This window comes from Hyperoodon ampullatus (assembly GCF_949752795.1).
Source record: "Hyperoodon ampullatus genome assembly, chromosome: 17".
Classification (NCBI taxonomy): Eukaryota; Metazoa; Chordata; class Mammalia; order Artiodactyla; family Ziphiidae; genus Hyperoodon; species Hyperoodon ampullatus.
Window position 1 is genome coordinate 15,361,331 of NC_136930.1, and position 18,663 is coordinate 15,379,993.

An 18,663-nucleotide genomic window follows, 5' to 3' on the forward strand; every position below is an offset into this window, starting at 1 on the left:
CAGAGCACTTAAAGTTGAGTTAAATGAGTCCTGGGCACACAGGAGATTCTTAATAAGTAGGGCCTACAATTAAAAATGCTAAGCTTTATGCTGTCCTAAGTGTTCACGCTTTTAGGTTTCTGCGTAAAATGAGGAGTGAGGCTCAAGACTTTGAAGACCTAAATTTCAGCCCAAATCTGTATGAGACACAGGTGTTAAAGCAACAATAAAAATAAAGTATTAAAACAATCAAGATACTGGGTATCTTGGGAAGTCCTCCCACAAAAAGGGAATAATGCTTGGGACATCAGCACAAGACTTATTTTAAATACAAATCTGGGGTCTGTGCTTTGATATTAACAACTAGATTATTACATGGTCTATTTTAAAGAGAACATTCAACAAAAAATATCAAGACTATAGTTTTCTTCAGTAAAGTTGGGGAATTTGGATTTAGTTTGAAAGCAACTTAAAAAGAAGCATTAAACAAAAAAAGCTAGGACAGATATTATTAACAACCTAATTTACAGTAACACCCATGGACTTCATTTTCTTGCTAATATGCTCTTTCTTTTCTCTTCCCTAAAATATGAACTGTAGCTAGCACCCTCTTTTTGTTCCCATCACCTTTGTTATAAAACAACACTTCCTTATAACACCCAGCAGGACTGCTTCCCACAGCTAGGATTACATGGAAGGTGGGACATTCTCAAACTTTTTTTGGGTACATATTGCTGTAACATGCCCTAATTTTGCATTATATCAACCAGATCCTGTATCCCCTTACTGAATAGCCTACTCATCCAGGAGCCTAAGCTACTGTGACTAAGCTACTTCTCAAGTATCTGGTTCCCATAGAGACCAGACAGCGATCACATTGTCGGGTATTCAATGCTTTATATGCCTGAAGAGTAAGGCACAGCCACATGCTCCCTTGACAAAGCCCAGTAACATCCCTGAACCTGTGCTCCAAGAAAGGCGGCCCGCCCCTGAAGTGCTTTAAGATTTCTCTCCTGTGCCCCGAGTAAACAAGAGGGATGCAAGTTCTTATTTCTTTTTTTAATTTAATTTATTTTTTTATACAGCAGGTTCTTATTAGTTACCCATTTTATGCATATTAATGTATACATGTCAGTTCCAATCTCCCAATTCATCACACCACCACCCGCCTCCCCACCACTCTCCCCCCTTGGTGTCCATATGTTTGTTCTGTACATCTGTGTCTCAATTTCTGCCCTGCAAACCAGTTCATCTGTACCATTTTTCTAGGGGGATGCAAGTTCTGATCAGCTTGGTTATTATTATTGTTCGGAAGAATCCTTGGTGAGCCACAGTTTTACAAGACATGATTATCAGATCTGAGAGCAGTTCTGCCAGACTCTAAGGTTCTCTAATAAAGAGAACATGGAGCAAGCTTTCTTGCATGCCTCAGGCTACAATTCAACATCCTCAGCAAGAGCATCTTCAAAAGTCAGGAAGGGGCGTGTCCCAGCAATGAGACCACAGGCTGACCAAGAGTGCCCAGCACAAAGAAGGTGTTTAGGAAGAAAGCAAGCTAATAGTGTCTGAGGACCTTCTGATCCTGAGCTGTGCACTGTTGGACTAAATCTGACATCTCCTGCCCCGACCACTCCCCCATGCCCCAGGCTCACCTTCCAAGTATCTCCTTGCCTAGTCCAAGTGGATGTCTAATGGGCATTTCAAACCAGTATAACATTGAACTCTCCATTTTCCCTCCAAATTAGTTCTTCCCCATCTCAACAAATCTTTGACTGTTCTCCCAGTTGCTCAGGACAAAACCCTGAGCCTATTACTTATTGCCCACCAGCACAGTCCAATTAAATCCTAATTCTCTATCTGCAATTGTAATAGGGAAGAACCTTTTGTATTCTACTATAAGTTAATCACTAAAGGGATGTCACCTATAAGCTTAAATTATACATAATGGCCCATCTCTGGGAACCCTGCCTCCCAGGTAATGAGCATTAAGCTAAAATACCTTTGTTTAGCTCACAGGGAACATCCTGATTAGGCCCACCTGTGCACGACTGCAGGGAGGAAGAAATGAACACATCCCTTCCAGAGGCTGATGGGAACCAGCAAATGTTTGACTGTACTCCCTCCCCTTTCAGTATAAAAGAAGACTGAATTCTAACCCAGGCAAGATGTTTCTTTGGGACACGAGTCCACCATCTTCTCGGTCTGCCGGCTTTCTGAATAAAGTCGTTATTCCTTGCCCCAACAACTTGTCTCTCGATTATTGGCCTGTCGTGCAGTCAGGAGTACGAGCTTAGACTCAGTGACACAATAGAATCCATCATCCAATCAGCTTCTCCATCTGTACTGCTAATGCATCAGATCACCCCTGAAACCTCCTCTCTGTTCCACCACCCCTCTCCCTGTACCATTAATCCTCCACACACAACCAAAGTAGTCTAAAAATCTAAATCGGACCTTGTCATGTCCCCGTTCGAAGTCTTCCAAGGATTTCCTACGGCCGTGCAATGAGATTAACCCTGCTGACCATGGTTGGGAGGCACTTTGTACCTGCCCTCATCCCAGCCCACACCTCTCTTGACTCTGCATCTCCAACACTAAGCTAGGCAACACCAGCCTCTTTGTCTCTCAAACATTAAACCCTTTCCTGCCTCTGTGCTTGCTGTTTCCTCTGCTTAGAACACTCTTTCTCCTGATAGGCGTATTCTCAACTGGACCCTTCAGGTCACTCTGACCTCAGGCTCAAAGGGTCATGCTCAGGAAGATTTTCCCCAACCAGGCTTTCTGAAGTTGCTCTCTTCCCAACCCCCATCAACTTATAAACGAAGGGTAAGCTTACATTTAAACATCTCAAATCATCCATAGTTGAAAGAATATATACATCTGGCTTTGGGAAATTACAGAAGGTAAAACTTTTTATCACATGCCCTAGTATGAGAAAACTAAACATACAAACAAACAAAATACTATCGGTTGAAGTCTCAAAATACTAATGGTTGACACTTGTAAAAATAAAATTCATGATATTTGTAATGTTTGGTTTAGATCTTGTCAAGAATTCAAATGAAAAATTCTAAGCTGCCAGTGGCTTCTAGGTTAGGTGTGAATTCCATGTGTAAACCAATAATTTATGGCCAGAGATTGACACGAGGTCATGCGGTCGGTCATGGGATGTTCACCACCTCTCTCTAAACTGACCCCTTTCAATGGCTAACAGCACACTGATCAAGACAACTCTCTTTACATCAATTTGGCCTCTAGTGACAAAGCTTTTAAAGACTTGAGACTTTCTGGGTGGTTTTCAAATGTTGGTTTCCTAAGTGCATGCCCTTTTCACTTTTCTGTGAGTTCCAGGAGCCAGCTCTCTTCCTTAGGAGTTAGTTGTAGGGAGATTAAAATTGTTCTGTTAAGATGATCTTCAAGACTCTTCATATTCATTACACTTTGATATTTCAGGCTTATAAAGTAGTAGTTTTTGTAGAAATGGGGATAGTAATAGTATTGATAGAAGAAATAATATAAAAAATCACAACTAATATTTATTGAATCCTTATTATGTGCTAGCCACAAATAGAGACTTATTTTGAATGACTGATTCTATGACCTTATTTTTTTATAATCTGTGTTTTTGTTAATTGTCTTCTTCTCAGAGAAAATTTGTTTAACAATAAGATGGGACATATTGTGTTTTACATATATCTTATTTCTGACAGACATTCAAATGGTGGAATATTCTTGCTCTTACAAATGTGCATTTTTCCAACCCTTTTTCGGATTAGGTGTAGCTTTAGGGTTAAAAGAAGGAAAGTTGCATTGTGAAGCTCATTGATCATTTCTCTACTTTCACCTTCAGACACCTACATATCAGGCACTCAATATGTATTTACTGAAATAACTATTTATTGAAAGAATGAATACCTGCATAAAATCTGTAAAGATAGCATGACAATTTTACAAGTATCAATTTTAACATTTAACTGTGATACAAATCTGGAGTCACCAAGACACAAGAATTCACTTCCTAAGGCTTCAAAAAGATTTAATCTTTAAATCTTTCTTTAAAGATTAAAAAGATGAAAAATATCATATTCACAGGATATTTCAGAAATTACTTAAACGCACTTTAAATAACATGATTTTTGCGTGGGAAAGGTTTATGGAACCACCAAGCAATCAGAAAGGATTTCCAAGGTTTTGAGAAACCCAAATTCAGAACATTGAAATTGAAGTTGTACTCATGGAAGGTGATCTATAACATTATTCTGTACCTATACCACCAAGATAAATATTGTAACGACTCAGAATGGGACGTATTGGTCCTTTGTCATTCAGAGGCCCAATTTTACAAGCCATTCATGTAAATTTAGCTCCACAGCAAAGGGACTAATAAAGACATTCATAACAGGTACTTTGAAAATAAAATACTAACACTGGTAATCACAGAAGATAATATCAAGCACAATATTTGCTCCATTGAATATGTTGGGAATAAAGAGAATAAAAGGACGTGACCAAAAAAATACAACGCAAAAGACCTTTCTATATCATCTATATATTTTACTATTTCATCCTAGAATAGCATCCAATCACCTGTATTCATTGGGGTCTGAAATAAGAATGAATGTAATTGCATAAAGTTTATCTCATTTTTAAGAGCCTAAAAAGAACTCCTTCTGTTCATTTATATGTTCTTGTCTTACATATATATTTGACTATTTCAATAAATCAAGTTATCTTCCTTTTATATTTTAAATGTATTATTTAAAGTTAAGCCACATTCCCATTTGGATAAAAAAATTCAATTCTAGGAATACTTACTCTAAAGAAACTAAAAACTGATGCCTCGTGGTACTCACCCTCCCGTATCTGTTGGCGTAGGACCCAGTGAGCAAGGAGTGGAAAACGATGATTGTCTCATCCAAGTCCCAGATGAACACCCTCTACAAAGGAAGAACCAATCACTGTGTCTTTCTCTTGGTTGAGAAACCTGCTATTCAGCTAACTTCAACATGAAAAGGTAGTCTTTAAATGGGAGACAAATGAAAAACGTGAATTTACTATTTTTTTTTAAACACAGCTGTTCCAAAGGGTATCTCCTAGCTTTCCTCAGATATAACCTCAAATGAGGTGCAAGAGGATAAATACATTAGCAACACTGACATAAATGTAGGAAAAAAGAATATACGTCCTTCCTACTTCTGTAGTTGCTTCTTAGTCTTAGTTCTAAAGAAATGAAACATAAGCTAAAATGAGTTTGTTTATAACTTCTAAGACAGAGAGGGGCAATCAATGAAAAACCACTCAATTGATCTTTTCCTTATCTCTGCTCTCTGTTCATTAAGAAGTGTTAAAATAACTAATCTTGTGTTTTATTCTTATCAAGTATTTAAAAATTGCACATAAAAACTGAAACTACATCGTCTATTCACCTCAGGTTATCTGTTGCGATGTTATCAAATGGATGATATACTGTTCCTGCCCAATTTTCTTCAGATTTCAGAGTTAACAACTTAAGCAGATGGAACACACATGCTCCTGACACACTCTTGGGGTATTTGGAATTGAATTATTGAAGGAACTCATTTCAAAAAGGTCTCTGAGATACCACAAAAGGCCTCCCAACCCTGCTTTTCTTCTTACCAATCCCACTTACACCAGTACATATTCATACACACAAGTTCTGCTGGAAATTTTCCATCTTTTCAGCCAAAAGAATCATGTTTTCTACCATCAGTTTCACTTGGGCAATAAAAAGAAACTTAATTCCAGTGGATTCAAGGCTATGAAATCTATCACCCTTTAAAGTTTTATTTATTTAATCCCTCCTGCTTTGAACTCCACCAAAATGTGTCTCATAAGGTGATAACCACTTCTGTTTATAATATCCTGGGTTGTCCTTTCTCAATATACATAGCATGTCTTTAATTTCCAAGTGGATTTTATTAAGCATTTTTCGTACAACACTTAATTTAAATGGCAATGACAGAGCAGTACAAGAGAATTTTGTCAAAGCAGGATTATATAATTTACGATGTTTCACTAAAGAGAAAAAAAAAATGCTTTACTACATAGTTAAAGTGGAAGAGAAAACAGAAATAAATAACTGCTTTATCTTCAATATGGAAAAAAAACTGGCTTACTTATAGTTAATATGGAACAGAATGTAGTAACAAAGGCATTTGGACACCTCGCTCACAGCAGGTATACAGAATCACCAGTTAGCTACTAAAACACCTTGCTATTTACTTAGGCCTTGGCAATGACATACCTCAAGATCAGAATCTGGCGGAGGAGAAGGATTATTGTTTCTTCGGCCCCGTCCACGTGACTTCCCATCTGAACCTCGACGCAATCGATCAGAATCTGAATCTTTAATGGGTGTTGACGGGCTGTGGATTGTACTGTACTCTGTGGAAATACAGCAAGGACTTTCATCTCTTGTTCTATCACCACGGTGCCAAGATTATCCTTGTTTTAATCCATAGGAAAGTTGGAAAAGTAAAGCACATTTCATTCTGCTCAAATTCTACATTATCTTTTATGGACATCAGTAAATAAGTTAAGAGATGGATGATGCTAGACTTGTTTGGAAAGAATGTGTGATTGGAAAGAATGTGTGATTAGAAGTAATTAAAAATTAATGGAAGGTGGGAGACAACAGGTTGTACCAAGTGGGGGAGATTTTCTTTGTGGTTCTCTGTAGTGAGACCCCATCTCCAGGTCCACTTGCTTCTCTCTCACCCCACAAATAGCTCCTGGCCATACTGAGAGGTCCACACAATTGCCTTACCAGCCATGCTCCTGCCTACAGAAAGGCTTCTGGTTCATGGAACGAAATGAAAAGAAAAACCCCTGGGCCAGGGAAAATGGAATCAGATGGATTTTTCTTTGAAAATTTAAAATTCTCCATTTTCTCCCTCATTTTATGTGAGAACAAGGGAGCGGCAAGATGAGCAGAGCTCATGTACGAGCAATGCCATACTCTGCACGGCATTCATCACAGGCTCTTCCTGTGTCTTCATCTCTTTGAAGCAAATATCCCAAACCAGGCAGCACATTAAAAGTACTCATCTGGGAAACTCAGAAAAACCACAGAAATAATCGTGGAGAAACCACAAAATTAAAAACAACCCCCAACCAGCTCAGAGGAAGAGCTGGGCAGTGGTTGTGGAGTCAGGAAGAGACTCTTATCCTGTTTCCAGAATAAACAAAAAACCCTCTACTCTTAGCCCTAGGTACGTTCTTTTCATAGTCCATCCAGTTCACCCATCAGACAGTCTCTACCTACCCAAACTCCAGATGTGCCGGTGTGCTGGCTCTCCCCCCAACCTCTTTGCCAGATCACTCTACTAGATATGGGTTGGATCTCTCAGTCTAATAAGAGGAATGATTATTCTCACGAAGACGCTGATGTGACATTTCACCAAACAGAACTGTGGAGAACAGCTAAAGACGTGGTAGCCTTTATTAATGTACTATCAGCCTTGACTCTACCAACAAGGTCTTCCATGTGTCAAACTGTGTGATCTCAGTATTACCTCCAAGTTGAAGGGCTTCTCCAAAGCCTTATGAGTCGGGGTAGATAGGAATGGACTCTGACAGAGTAAATTCTGTTTTTAAATCACATGAAACAGCCCTATGTCTCTTGTTGAACCTGAAAACCTAATTGATTCCTATCACTTTTAGATGTAGCTTTTGCATGTCCTCTGGCATAGCAAACAAGATGGCAAACTTCCTCATATAAACTGGACATGTGATCCTTGAACCTAGAAACCACCATGATGACTTACAAGGCTCTTGGTTAATTACGGCCAGAAAATTCAAAACAACTCCACTCAATGCTCAATTTATGTTAATCAGGATGATTAACATAAACTCTGAGCTAACTCATCTCATAGAACTGTTAGAATACAGTGCCGCCTGGTGAACGATAAGCATTCTCTAAATCTATATTAGATTCTTTTCTTGCAGAGGTAGACGTTTGTGTCATCTTCTCAAGATGTTCCAAACCAAGCATCTCTCTTCCATGTTTTATAGAGAATCAGGAAGTTGAAATGAATTTATTTTTTATGGAGTTCATTAGATTCAAAGTTGTGTTTTAAAGAAAAAGTCTTGACCTCTTTTTTAAAAAAAATATTCTGCGATCTACATCTCCATACAGAATCTTTATAGCCACCACCCTATACAGAACACACACCAATCTCTTTTAACAGTTTCAAAACGGAGCTGGACTTCAAGGCACTTGTCTGTAAAGTCTATCTTGAATGGTGCTGAGTTTTCCAGCTTTGGAAGTTCATATCTGAGAAGAAGCTAAAGACACCAAGCAATGTGTCTTATCCCATTATGTTTTACACCTCAACTTCTAGATAGTTTAGAGATAATTTTGTCCTCAAAGTAGCTTATCTTACCTACGTTTTCTGAGCCTAGATTTCCTCCAGTTGATTGCCTATTCCTTTATTTCTTGGTGTTTACTTCTTTATCCCTTTTTTAAAAACTCAATTAAATCTTTAAAAATACATTCCATCTCAATTTGTTTGGAAATAGAAAAGCTATAATGAAATCGATTACTTACTTCTGTAAACCTCCCCCCAAAGAAAACAAATTCAGTGATCAAAGTCTACAAGAAGACTTTTAAATCATGCTATGTAGAGTTTTTCCAGGTGAAGAAAAGAAGCCCTAAAAGATGGACAATCTGACAACTTATTAGAAGGAATATGAAATTGAATAATGCAAGCTAGTTTTTTTCAAAAACTCCTCCTCTTTGTTTTACGAGGTAGAATTAAATGCTTCTACTCTCCTAACCAGCTTTCCCGCCTCTTAGTTCTCCTTCCTCCTACAAGTACAAAACAACAAATAATTTAATCTTCTAATCCACTAACATCTCATGTTTCATTAAAATCCTCTCTAAATTGTTCAACTTTACCCCGACTGAGATAATGGATGTGAAAACACTCAGAGGAGCATTCATTTCATTTAACAAACACTGACTGAATGGTCACACTCTTCCAGGCACCGTACTAGAAGCCTGAAGTATAATGATGTATACCAAACAGATATGGTTCCTGCCTTCTTGGAGTTTAACATTCAGAGGAAGGCACTGATTCATGAATAAAAATGAGAGATTACAAAACAACTTGGAAAAGGTTATGAAATGGGAAAAGCAGAATGCTAGGTGACCACAGAGGAAGTGCATGTAGCTCAGACTTGCAGGGTCGTAGAAGGTTCCTCATGATGGAAGACAAATATGCCAATAAAAAGGGTATACAAATGTGCTCCAAGTAGTCACATGAGCACGTGTGAAGGTGCAGAAAGAGAGAGCATGTTGCAGAACTAAAAAACAATCAATGTGACCTGACTCTATAGAGTACACAGATGAGGCTGGAGGGGCCGGCACAGAATTCCACAAGGGGCTGATGTCATCAAATTTACATTTTTAGATGGAGGACTCTAGCTCCAGGGTAGCAAGGGTCCTGGAGACAAATGAAGACTGAGAAAGGGAGACCCGTCAGGAGGGTAACTCAGTCATCCAGGTGATGCATATGCTGGTGGCCCAGATGCAGGCAGCGGGGATAAGGAAGAGTTACAGGTTCAATGAGTCATTTGGGGGCTTCCCTGGTGGCGCAGTGGTTGAGAGTCCGCCTGCCGATGCAGGGGATGCGGGCTCGTGCCCCGGTCCGGGAAGATCTCACATGCCGCGGAGCGGCTAAGCCCGTGAGCCATGGCCGCTGAGCCTGCGCATCTGGAGCCTGTGCTCCCGCAACGGGAGAGGCCACAACAGTGAGAGGCCCGCGTACCGCAAAAAAAAAAAAAAGAGTCATTTGGCAGCGAAATCCATAACTAATGGGATAAAGAAGAAGGGGGAAGGTTGATGCTCGTGCTAGTGGTTTGGCAACTAGGCAGACTGTAGTATGAGCACGGGGCTTAGGAAGAAGGAGGGATGGAGGGAAAAACATAGGTGAGAATTTGGGTCCAGCTTTGGACATTCTGAAATTGAAGGTCAGCACATTTTTTTGGCAAAGAATCAGATAGTAATAAGTATTTTAGGCTTTGTGGGCTATGTGGTCTCTGTTGCAGTGACTCAACTCCACCATTATGGTGCCAAAGCAATCCCAGCCAGGATGTTGGTGAAGGAGTATGGGAGTATTTCAATAAAACTTTATTTACAAAGCAGATTTGGCTTGTGGGAGGATATAATTGCATTCATTAATGTAACTGTGTGACTATGAGATTCAAGTAAGTAACTCTGTTGTGACTGAGATTCAAGCAAGTGACTGTCACCTGACTTTTCTGGGTGCTATCACTTCTTCAAATCTGTTAAATAGTAAATGGTAAAACTGTGTAGTAAAGATAGTAAGTGAAACATGTTGCTGAACTAACTGGAGAACAAGGTCCAAAATAAGGAGCTAATTTTGGGGGAGCTGATAACAAGCAGATAAGGAATTTAATATATACTTTTTAAAAGGCCCTATCCCAGGTGCTAAGAGAGCTGAGCCATCATGCTGTCAAAACATCCCTATCTTGAATATGCAAACAAAGCAAGAGGAGGATAGGATTTTGTTTTCCTCATGAACACAGTAACTTGACATGCAAAACAGATTACAGATTCTCCTCGGGTTGATACGGGCACCAACACCTCCATCCTGGGAGGGATTCTGTGTTCTCATCTCGAACAGAACAGATCTCCGTGCAGGCACCAAGCCTAACGAAACCACTGTACAATGGGCACTGTTCCAGGTGTGCGACCTTGGGACACTTGTTTACTGGGCTCTTTGCAGTTGACTGAATCTGGAGGACACAGTCACAAATGACAGGAGCAGGCAAGCTCCAGTGACACTGCATGATGAGCTAAGTTTGTTTATGAGAAAAGAAAAACTCAAAGGCCCTGCCTGCCATGGTCAGGCCATACTGTTCACTAACCAGTCAGTCCTCTGTATCCTCAAGGGTAGCACATCCACAGATCAAAAATATTTTTAAAAATTCCAGAAAGTTCCATAAAGCAAGACTTGAATATGCCACATGCTGCCAACTATTTACATAGCATTTCCATTATATCAGGTATTATATGGAATCTAGAGAGGATTTAAAGTATAGAGAAGGATGTGCATAGGATATATGCAAACAACTACACCATTTTATATAAGGGACTTGAGCATCCTGTGGATTCTGGTATGGGGCGGAGGGTGTGTGTCCTAGAACCAATCCCCCAGGATACTGAGGGATGACTGTACAGGAGAATTAGGAAATTAGGTGAAAGGGCAAAGGGAAAAGGAGCACATATGTCTTGCACACCTAACACTTAGATTTTCCTTGACTTGCAGTCACCTGTGACAACTGAATCTGACAGCTATTCCTTCCCAGGCTCTCCCCCAGTCACCCAACAACACTCTGTAAAACGGATTCTCCTCTCCTGTAAGTCAGCCTGGAATCAACCTCTCTAAGTCAGAGATCCTCAGAGTTGAAAACTGATATTCCTGGAAGTTTTCTGACAATGGTTTCTGACCAGTTTGAATTTGTAGCACACTTGGTAAGCACTGATACTTCTTTTGAGGTAATGATTGCTATGTATTCATGTATTCATGGCTTCCTATTCATGAAGAGGAAGATCAGTCAATGTCCATTTTGACATGGTGTATTGAGATAGAGAGCTAGCGATCTTTTGTCAATGTGAGCATTATATATAATGTATATTTGTGAATACTGCATACAATGTACAGCAGACATTTATACATTTGGTAAAAAGACCTGATTAAATTTGATTAGGCTCTTGACATTTATTTTTAAAGCTTGATAGTCTTTGACAGTAAAACAGAATAAATTAACGTTGTCACTTAAAAAAATACAGTTGACAAGGCTCGTGTTACTTTGGGAACAATTAAAGATGTAAAACTGGATAACAAGTACAATTAGGTAAACTAATTGTTCTTGATCTAATGTTCTAAACTAAGGCTCCTGATCATTCTTGATGTTCGCTTATTAGTAGATTGAAGTCATCCTGAATGAAAATGAAAATAAAGTAGTTTCAGACAATAAAAAACTCCCCGAAATTCCCATTACTCTCCAAACTCTAAAGAAATGCCAGTGGTGGCCTAAACTTCACGCTTGCACTGTCCGGTGACAGAGTCACTACCATAGAAGACAAATGCTCACAGCAGAGCACGGATGTATACGTACACACTCATTCAGCTAACTTGCTTTTTTCTTCCCCCCAATAAAAGGGGAACAATGTTGGAAAACGTCTTCAAAAAGACCTTTATATATTGTCTTTTGAAAGCAATCTTTGAAACAAGTCAATTTTAAAGCAGCTAAAAATTGGTCATCTTATCCTTGCCCTGGATCTAATCTTCCATTCATACTGTCCTTCTCTGCTGGAGTTTGAGGAATGAATGGGGAGGATTTTCTTATGTCTTTTCTTTTTAAATTAGTCATTGATGCCACATCTTTACTGATAATGGACTGTAAACTCCATTGCCGAGTTTCAGTTCTTCCCACCTTCCGCTTTCCACTGTTGTGATTTGGGGAATTCTGACTCAGGAGACACCCCTAGCAAATGTTTTTGGTGATAAAGGTTTCTAAACAGCTCTGATGCATCTTCCGCTCACTTTCTTAGAATGCTGCTATACCTTCACCTCTCTCCATCTGTGATGCCAGCAGCTTCTCTTTCGGATTTGATCTTTCTTTCTTAAACTTCTGAGAGAATGGTAAACACGTAATGCTATCTTCTCAGGAAGTCCTGGCTCCGGCCAGTGCCCCTGGCCTACTGCCCACGGAAGTGCTTGATCAGATTCAACTGGTAACTGTGTACCAGGCCAGCTCCATGGACTTGTGGGCTGAGCGGTCACAAGGGGCCCTGTGCTCAGATGGGCCCTGCACATGGTTGAAGGCTCTGCTGTGTGGTTTTGAAAGTCTTGATCTATGAACAAAGGGCCTGCGTTTTGTGCCCCGGGGCCCACACACCATGTAGCCATCCTGCCTGTGGCTGCCACAAACAAATCCCTGAACCAGTGGAGCAAACGCCACTTTAGGATTCTGTGCTGAGACCGAGCACCTACTTTGCGCCAGGCAACGTGCTAAGCACTGGGGACCCAACTGAGCCGGATGGCGGTTCCTGCCTTCACAGAACCTCAGTGCTGCCTATATTCATGACATACTGGGGCATCGCAAGCCACAGCACGGGACAGCTTGACCCTCAGGACCAAGTCTCCTTCTAGCCTCAAGCAAGAAACCTGCCTACCTGCCACCTCATTTGCTGAAAAAAATAGAAGCACCCACTCTCCACAATTTCCATGCCTGGGTAAACCCCCTGCCGGCACTTTTCAGGAACAGTCTCCTCCCCTCTTGTTAGGATGGATGAATTTCTGCACTCCCCAGGCCAGCCCCTCATTTGGGCATGAGACCCCAGCGCCCTGTCACCTACTTCAGCCAGTGTTCTTCCGGGTCACTCACCTATGTATACAGGCTGGATATATTTCCTGCCTAAAAATACCCCAAATTCTCCCTCTAGTTTCTGCCCCATTTCTCTATTACCCTATAGTGTACAGTGAAAGTAACTGAAAGAATGGTATTAGCTGCATCAATTTCTTCTCCTCCCCCTCTCTTTTTTTTTTTTTTTGTGGTACGTGGTCCTCTCACCGCTGTGGCCTCTCCCGTTGCGGAGCACAGGCTCCGGACGCGCAGGCTCAGCGGCCATGGCTCACGGGCCCAGCCGCTCCGCGGCATGTGGGATCTTCCCGGACCGGGGCACGAACCCGTGTCCCCTGCGTCGGCAGGCGGACTCTCAACCACTGCGCCACCAGGGGAGCCCTCCCCCTCTCTTTTGAATCCATCCCAATCACGCTACTTTCTCCAACATGCCACCAGCATCCCTACTCTGTCCAATCCAATGGCACAGTCTCGATGTCCACTTTCTCAAGCCTTCACAAGCATTACACACAGTGGATCACACCTCACTGTTGGATACTTACTTCCCTTGGCCCCATGCTTCCTCCGGCTCTCTGAGTTCACATTTGCTGTCCTGCTGAACTCATCCAGGCACGTCAGCTCTAAGTGGCATCTGTGCTGACTGACACATTTAGGCCCTCAAGTAACCTACGAACATCAGACTTATTTATCCAACAACTTACTTGCCATCTCCCCTTCGGATTTCTAACAGGCATCTCAAACTCAAACGGAAATCCTGATGTCCTCAACACCACCTTTTCTCCTCCTGCCATTCTGCCCATATCGATAAATGGCAGATGCACTTTTCCAGCTATTTGGGCCCCAAAGCACGGTGTCACCCATGACTCCTCTCTTCTTACTTGTCACATTTAATCCATTGACAAATCGTGGTACCTCTACCCTCTAATCCCCCTCAAGTCTGACTGCCATCACCACCTCCACCGCAAGCACCAAGCCTGGCCCCCATTACATCTCACCCGGACCACTGGAAGCATCTCTTACGTGATGGCTCCGTTCCCCGTCTTGCCCTGCCCCAGACCATTCTCTGCCCAACAACCAGACAGATTCCTTTTAAATGTCATGACATCTTGTCACTTTTCTGCTTAAACACTTCTCACTGCACTCAAAATAAAACCCAAAGATTGCCCCATGCTCACATGCCTGCTGTGATCTGGCCTCTCTACCTCCCCACCCTCAGCCCCGACACTCTCCTCTGCCAATGGGCTCCAACCACACTGGTCCTCCTGCCACTCCCCGAATCCACGGAACACAGTCCCCCCTCCAGGCCTTGGTAGTGCTGTTTCCTCTCCCAGAACACTCTTCCCCTAGGTATCAAGGTGGTCCTTTCCTCACCCCTTCCGGGTGTCTGTTAAAATGTCACCCTGCTGGACCACTCTTCTGAAACAGTTCACCTGCCCTAACTCTCTTCTCTTTACACACCAGGTCATCCTTCCAGGCACTTCTGTCGACTAGATGCATTTTTATATTTACTATTGTCTGTGTGCTCTGGTAGAATGTAAACTCCCAGAGGGCAGAGACTTCATTTTGTTCACTGCTGAGTCCCCCGTGTCAAGGACAGAGCCTGGAACATTCCGGAGGCTCAAAAAACATTTGTTGTTGAATGAACTAACAACCTGGCACATGGAACATCCCTGGTTCACAAAATGCACATGATCACCGATAATCCGCAGGGTAAAATTTAACTTTAAACACTCTCTTAAGGGATGTGTCATAAGTGAGTACTTATCAATGTGGCGTCACACCCTTTCAGGGAGGATTTGACAGAAGGAGAACTCAGACACACTCGGTTCCTTATTCCATCCTCTGGGTTCAGCTGACTTCATCCAGTGCAGAGCTGGGGGTAGACCTTACCCTTCACAGTAAAAGAAAAGTGAGGGCACATTTGGGTTGAAAAGTGGACAGTAGATTGAACAGGGCTTCCTCTAGGCTCTGAGAGGACTTCTCTGGTTCTACCTGCCTTCTCTGCCTCATACACTTAACCGGACCTGCCTTGACTTTTCTCAGAGAGAGCATCACTTCTCTATGCCACAAGCCTTGCTTTGCAGTGATGAGAACAGCGTCAGGTGGTCCAGCCTCTGATGGGCTCCTGGATGGGGAGCTTTGGCCGCCACCTTCTCCTCCCAGAGGTTTGGGGCTGGGGGAGGGGAGCTGCCCAGGACCCAGGCTTGGCCACATCAATTATGGAACCTGCAGCGACTCTGAAAATATGACCTTCTTCTCTTTCAATGTTTGGGAAATAACCCACCTACGGAGGGGGTGGATCCTGCAGGTTTTGGTCCATCTCCACTTTTCTCTAACTTACAGGACAGAACATGCAAAACTAAGCAGTTCAAATGTCGTCACAGGGGACAGTGTAACCTCCAGACAGTATGATCTGAATGGGTGTGGTACGTTGTCATTTAAATAATTATCTGCACATTATCTGGACTTCAGCTTCTTCAACAGTAAAATGAGGATGACACCATTATGAAGAGTAGGTAAGATAATTTTATGCTGCAGTATTTTGTACAACGTGTTAGTGCCGTCGTGTGAAGTGAATTGTTCAAAGTCACCTCCCTGGATTCATTCAGGTATCTTATTGGTAAAGACAGTCGTAAAGTGATCTTCCAGCTTAGAAATGCTGTTCATCCTTCAGTGAAATGCAAGTATAGTTTAAGTTTGTTCTGATGGAAATGATACCATCATTGAGCTCATTGAAAAGGGTCTATATCTCCAGCCTTGGATGAATATCCCTTCCCTATCCTCTGTCCCTCACTCATTCCCATCTTCTGATGCTGAGGATAAATTTTACCTCCCTTATTAGTTTTTTCCCCAAACACTTTACGTAAGAAATCTCTGGTGCCTGCATTCTTCTGGAGCATTTTGCTGCTTCTCCTAGCACTACATTGTTTCAACTCAACCTTTCTTAGGTTTGACTGTTCACACAGAATGCTCCTTAAGGACAGAGAATAACCCTCTTGCTCTCTGTATCCCCACCGAACCTAAGAGTACTTTGTAATTAAGAGATGCACAATGATTAGCTAAGGGCATGTTGGAGAACATCATCAAATCCTCATTTACAGGTGGCAGTAGAAGAAACCATGCTTTTTGCCCTTCCTTCAATTATGGAACAGTGTAACAAAATTTCACGGCCAGATTAAGGAATAAATCTCAAGAGAAACATGCTTCCTCTATAACCTTTCTCAACATCACTGCTGAGTCAAGGGAGGTAATTAGATGAACAAATGTACTGAAACGGACACATTAGGGAAAACACTAAATGAGAAGCTGGAAAGAAAAGAGATCCCTCAGAAAGAAAATTCTTAGAATGCTCAGAACATTTAAAATGTCATCGGGGATGGAAAAGAAAAGAAACTACAGAAGTTGAAAATGATGTCAGAGGTAGAGAAAGTGAATTCTTACCTTTGGGAAACATATTACAATTGGCAACATGCTTCTTTATATAAATTAGCTGAACTGAAATGAATATAAAGCCTATGAATTAGATGGGGAGGTATGAGACCCTGGGCAGAGAGAAGAAGAGATGGAGACACGTGTGCTCTTGGGAGGCTATTATTATGAGAATCCTGAAGAGGTTTTTGTGTATACATTAACCAAAATGGCAGCATTTAAAAGATGGTTGTAATGTAGTTTGCAAAACAGGTGCTTCCTGAGCATGAGTAGTTGTGGTGAATCTTTTCTCTGGCCCTTATTCTTATTGAATAAAACATTTAAATTCTTTATTTTATTTTCTGAGTAATTTATATCCCACCTTTCTCCAAAAAGGGTTTAAGATACACACCAAATATATACACAATAACTCTATAGCGGTCTTTTAAAACAACGAACGAGTGCATTAGACGAAACACTGCAGTGGGGAATGTAAATAAAATAAAGCTGGGAGGAGAGTGGTCAGCACAGGTCTGCTTGCTGGTTGCCCTAAGTCTGCAGTCAACACAGGCAGAGGCACAAACAGTTCAAAGACTCATGGGGCGTATAAGGTGAGACAAACCAATTTCTCTACAGAAACGAGAAGGAAACACCTCATGGGACTGCTCATTGAGAGGGTGTGTATGATGCCAGGAACATACCCTCCTGGTAAATAAAACAGCACGTTTCACAAGACTCTGACTCCTAAGGCTGATTACACTGGACTCCATATGGCTGACTCGGCGCTTCAGAGCACAGAACGTGGACGGCAGGCATCTTGCTTATCTTAAGGGTAAAACTGAAAATATCTAGAAGAACGAGGCCATGATTTACCCTTCTGGCAGCGAACAGAAGCAAGTTTCCACTTGGGTTTTAGACGGCGATGAAGGAGGAGGTTATACTGATGAGTTACTCGGAGGAGAGTGATTCTTGGCTGCTGGCTTGAGAGGAGGCTTGAGCTTTGTTACTAAGTTAGCTGCACTGAGAATGGAAATGATATTCCCCTATGAAAATTAAGACACATGTCCAGGGACGATTCCCAGATGGAAGGCCGCAGCCCTGAGGGAAGGCCAGTGATGTTCCTTAAAAAGCTATTTAGGACCCACAGAGACCTACAAAGTAATGGGCCAAGAAGCCTCCAAAGTGACATGCCAATTTTATACTGGGAGCTTTTTTTTGTTTGTTTTTTGCGGTATGCGGGCCTCTCACTGTTGTGGCCTCTCCCGTTGCGGAGCACAGGCTCCGGACGTGCAGGCTCAATGGCCATGGCTCACAGGCCCAGCCACTCCGCGGCATGTGGGATCTTCCCAGACCGGGGCACGAACCCGCGTCCCCTGCATCGGCAGGCGGACTCCCAACCACTGCGCCACCAGGGAAGCCCCTATACTGGGAGCTTTTTAAAGTGGGAGCTATCTATCTTGGCAACAAACAAACAAACAAACAACCTCATCAAAGCCTTGAACAAATTACATTTCATCATATAAGACTCTCAGTGAATATTACCTCATCAAAGGATAAGAGAAGACTTAAAGAAACTTTGATAACTTCAAATGATCGGTCATAGAATCCTCCCATAAACACTTGTGTAAAATAAGCCAAGGCAAGTATACTTGCTGACTAGTCTCATAGAAGTCACCAGAAGTCAAAGACCAATAGGTATTAATTAATTTTAGAGAACTGCTTTGATTTCTCTATCTGTCTTCCATGACTATTGCTTCCCTTTCACGAATTACTAACGCAGGTAAATTAGGTCCTCAGACAAGGTCTAGTGACTAAATTAAGAGAATTTTATCATCCCTGGAGTCAGGCCATCATCCACTC

General features: G+C 41.8%; 1 protein-coding gene across 9 annotated transcripts in view; it reads right to left on the reverse strand.

The window, feature by feature from the left end:
- Nucleotides 1-18,663, reverse strand: part of EYA1 (EYA transcriptional coactivator and phosphatase 1) — a gene marked incomplete at both ends in the record, with an annotated part of 324,574 nt that overhangs the window by 69,461 nt on the left and 236,450 nt on the right. For all 9 annotated transcript variants that reach the window (XM_079722297.1, XM_079722296.1, XM_079722292.1 and 6 more), the window contains 2 exons: nt 4,833-4,916; nt 6,245-6,384. In XM_079722297.1, coding sequence (XP_079578423.1) covers nt 4,833-4,916; nt 6,245-6,384 — 224 coding nt within the window. The remainder of the gene's footprint in view (nt 1-4,832; nt 4,917-6,244; nt 6,385-18,663) is intronic.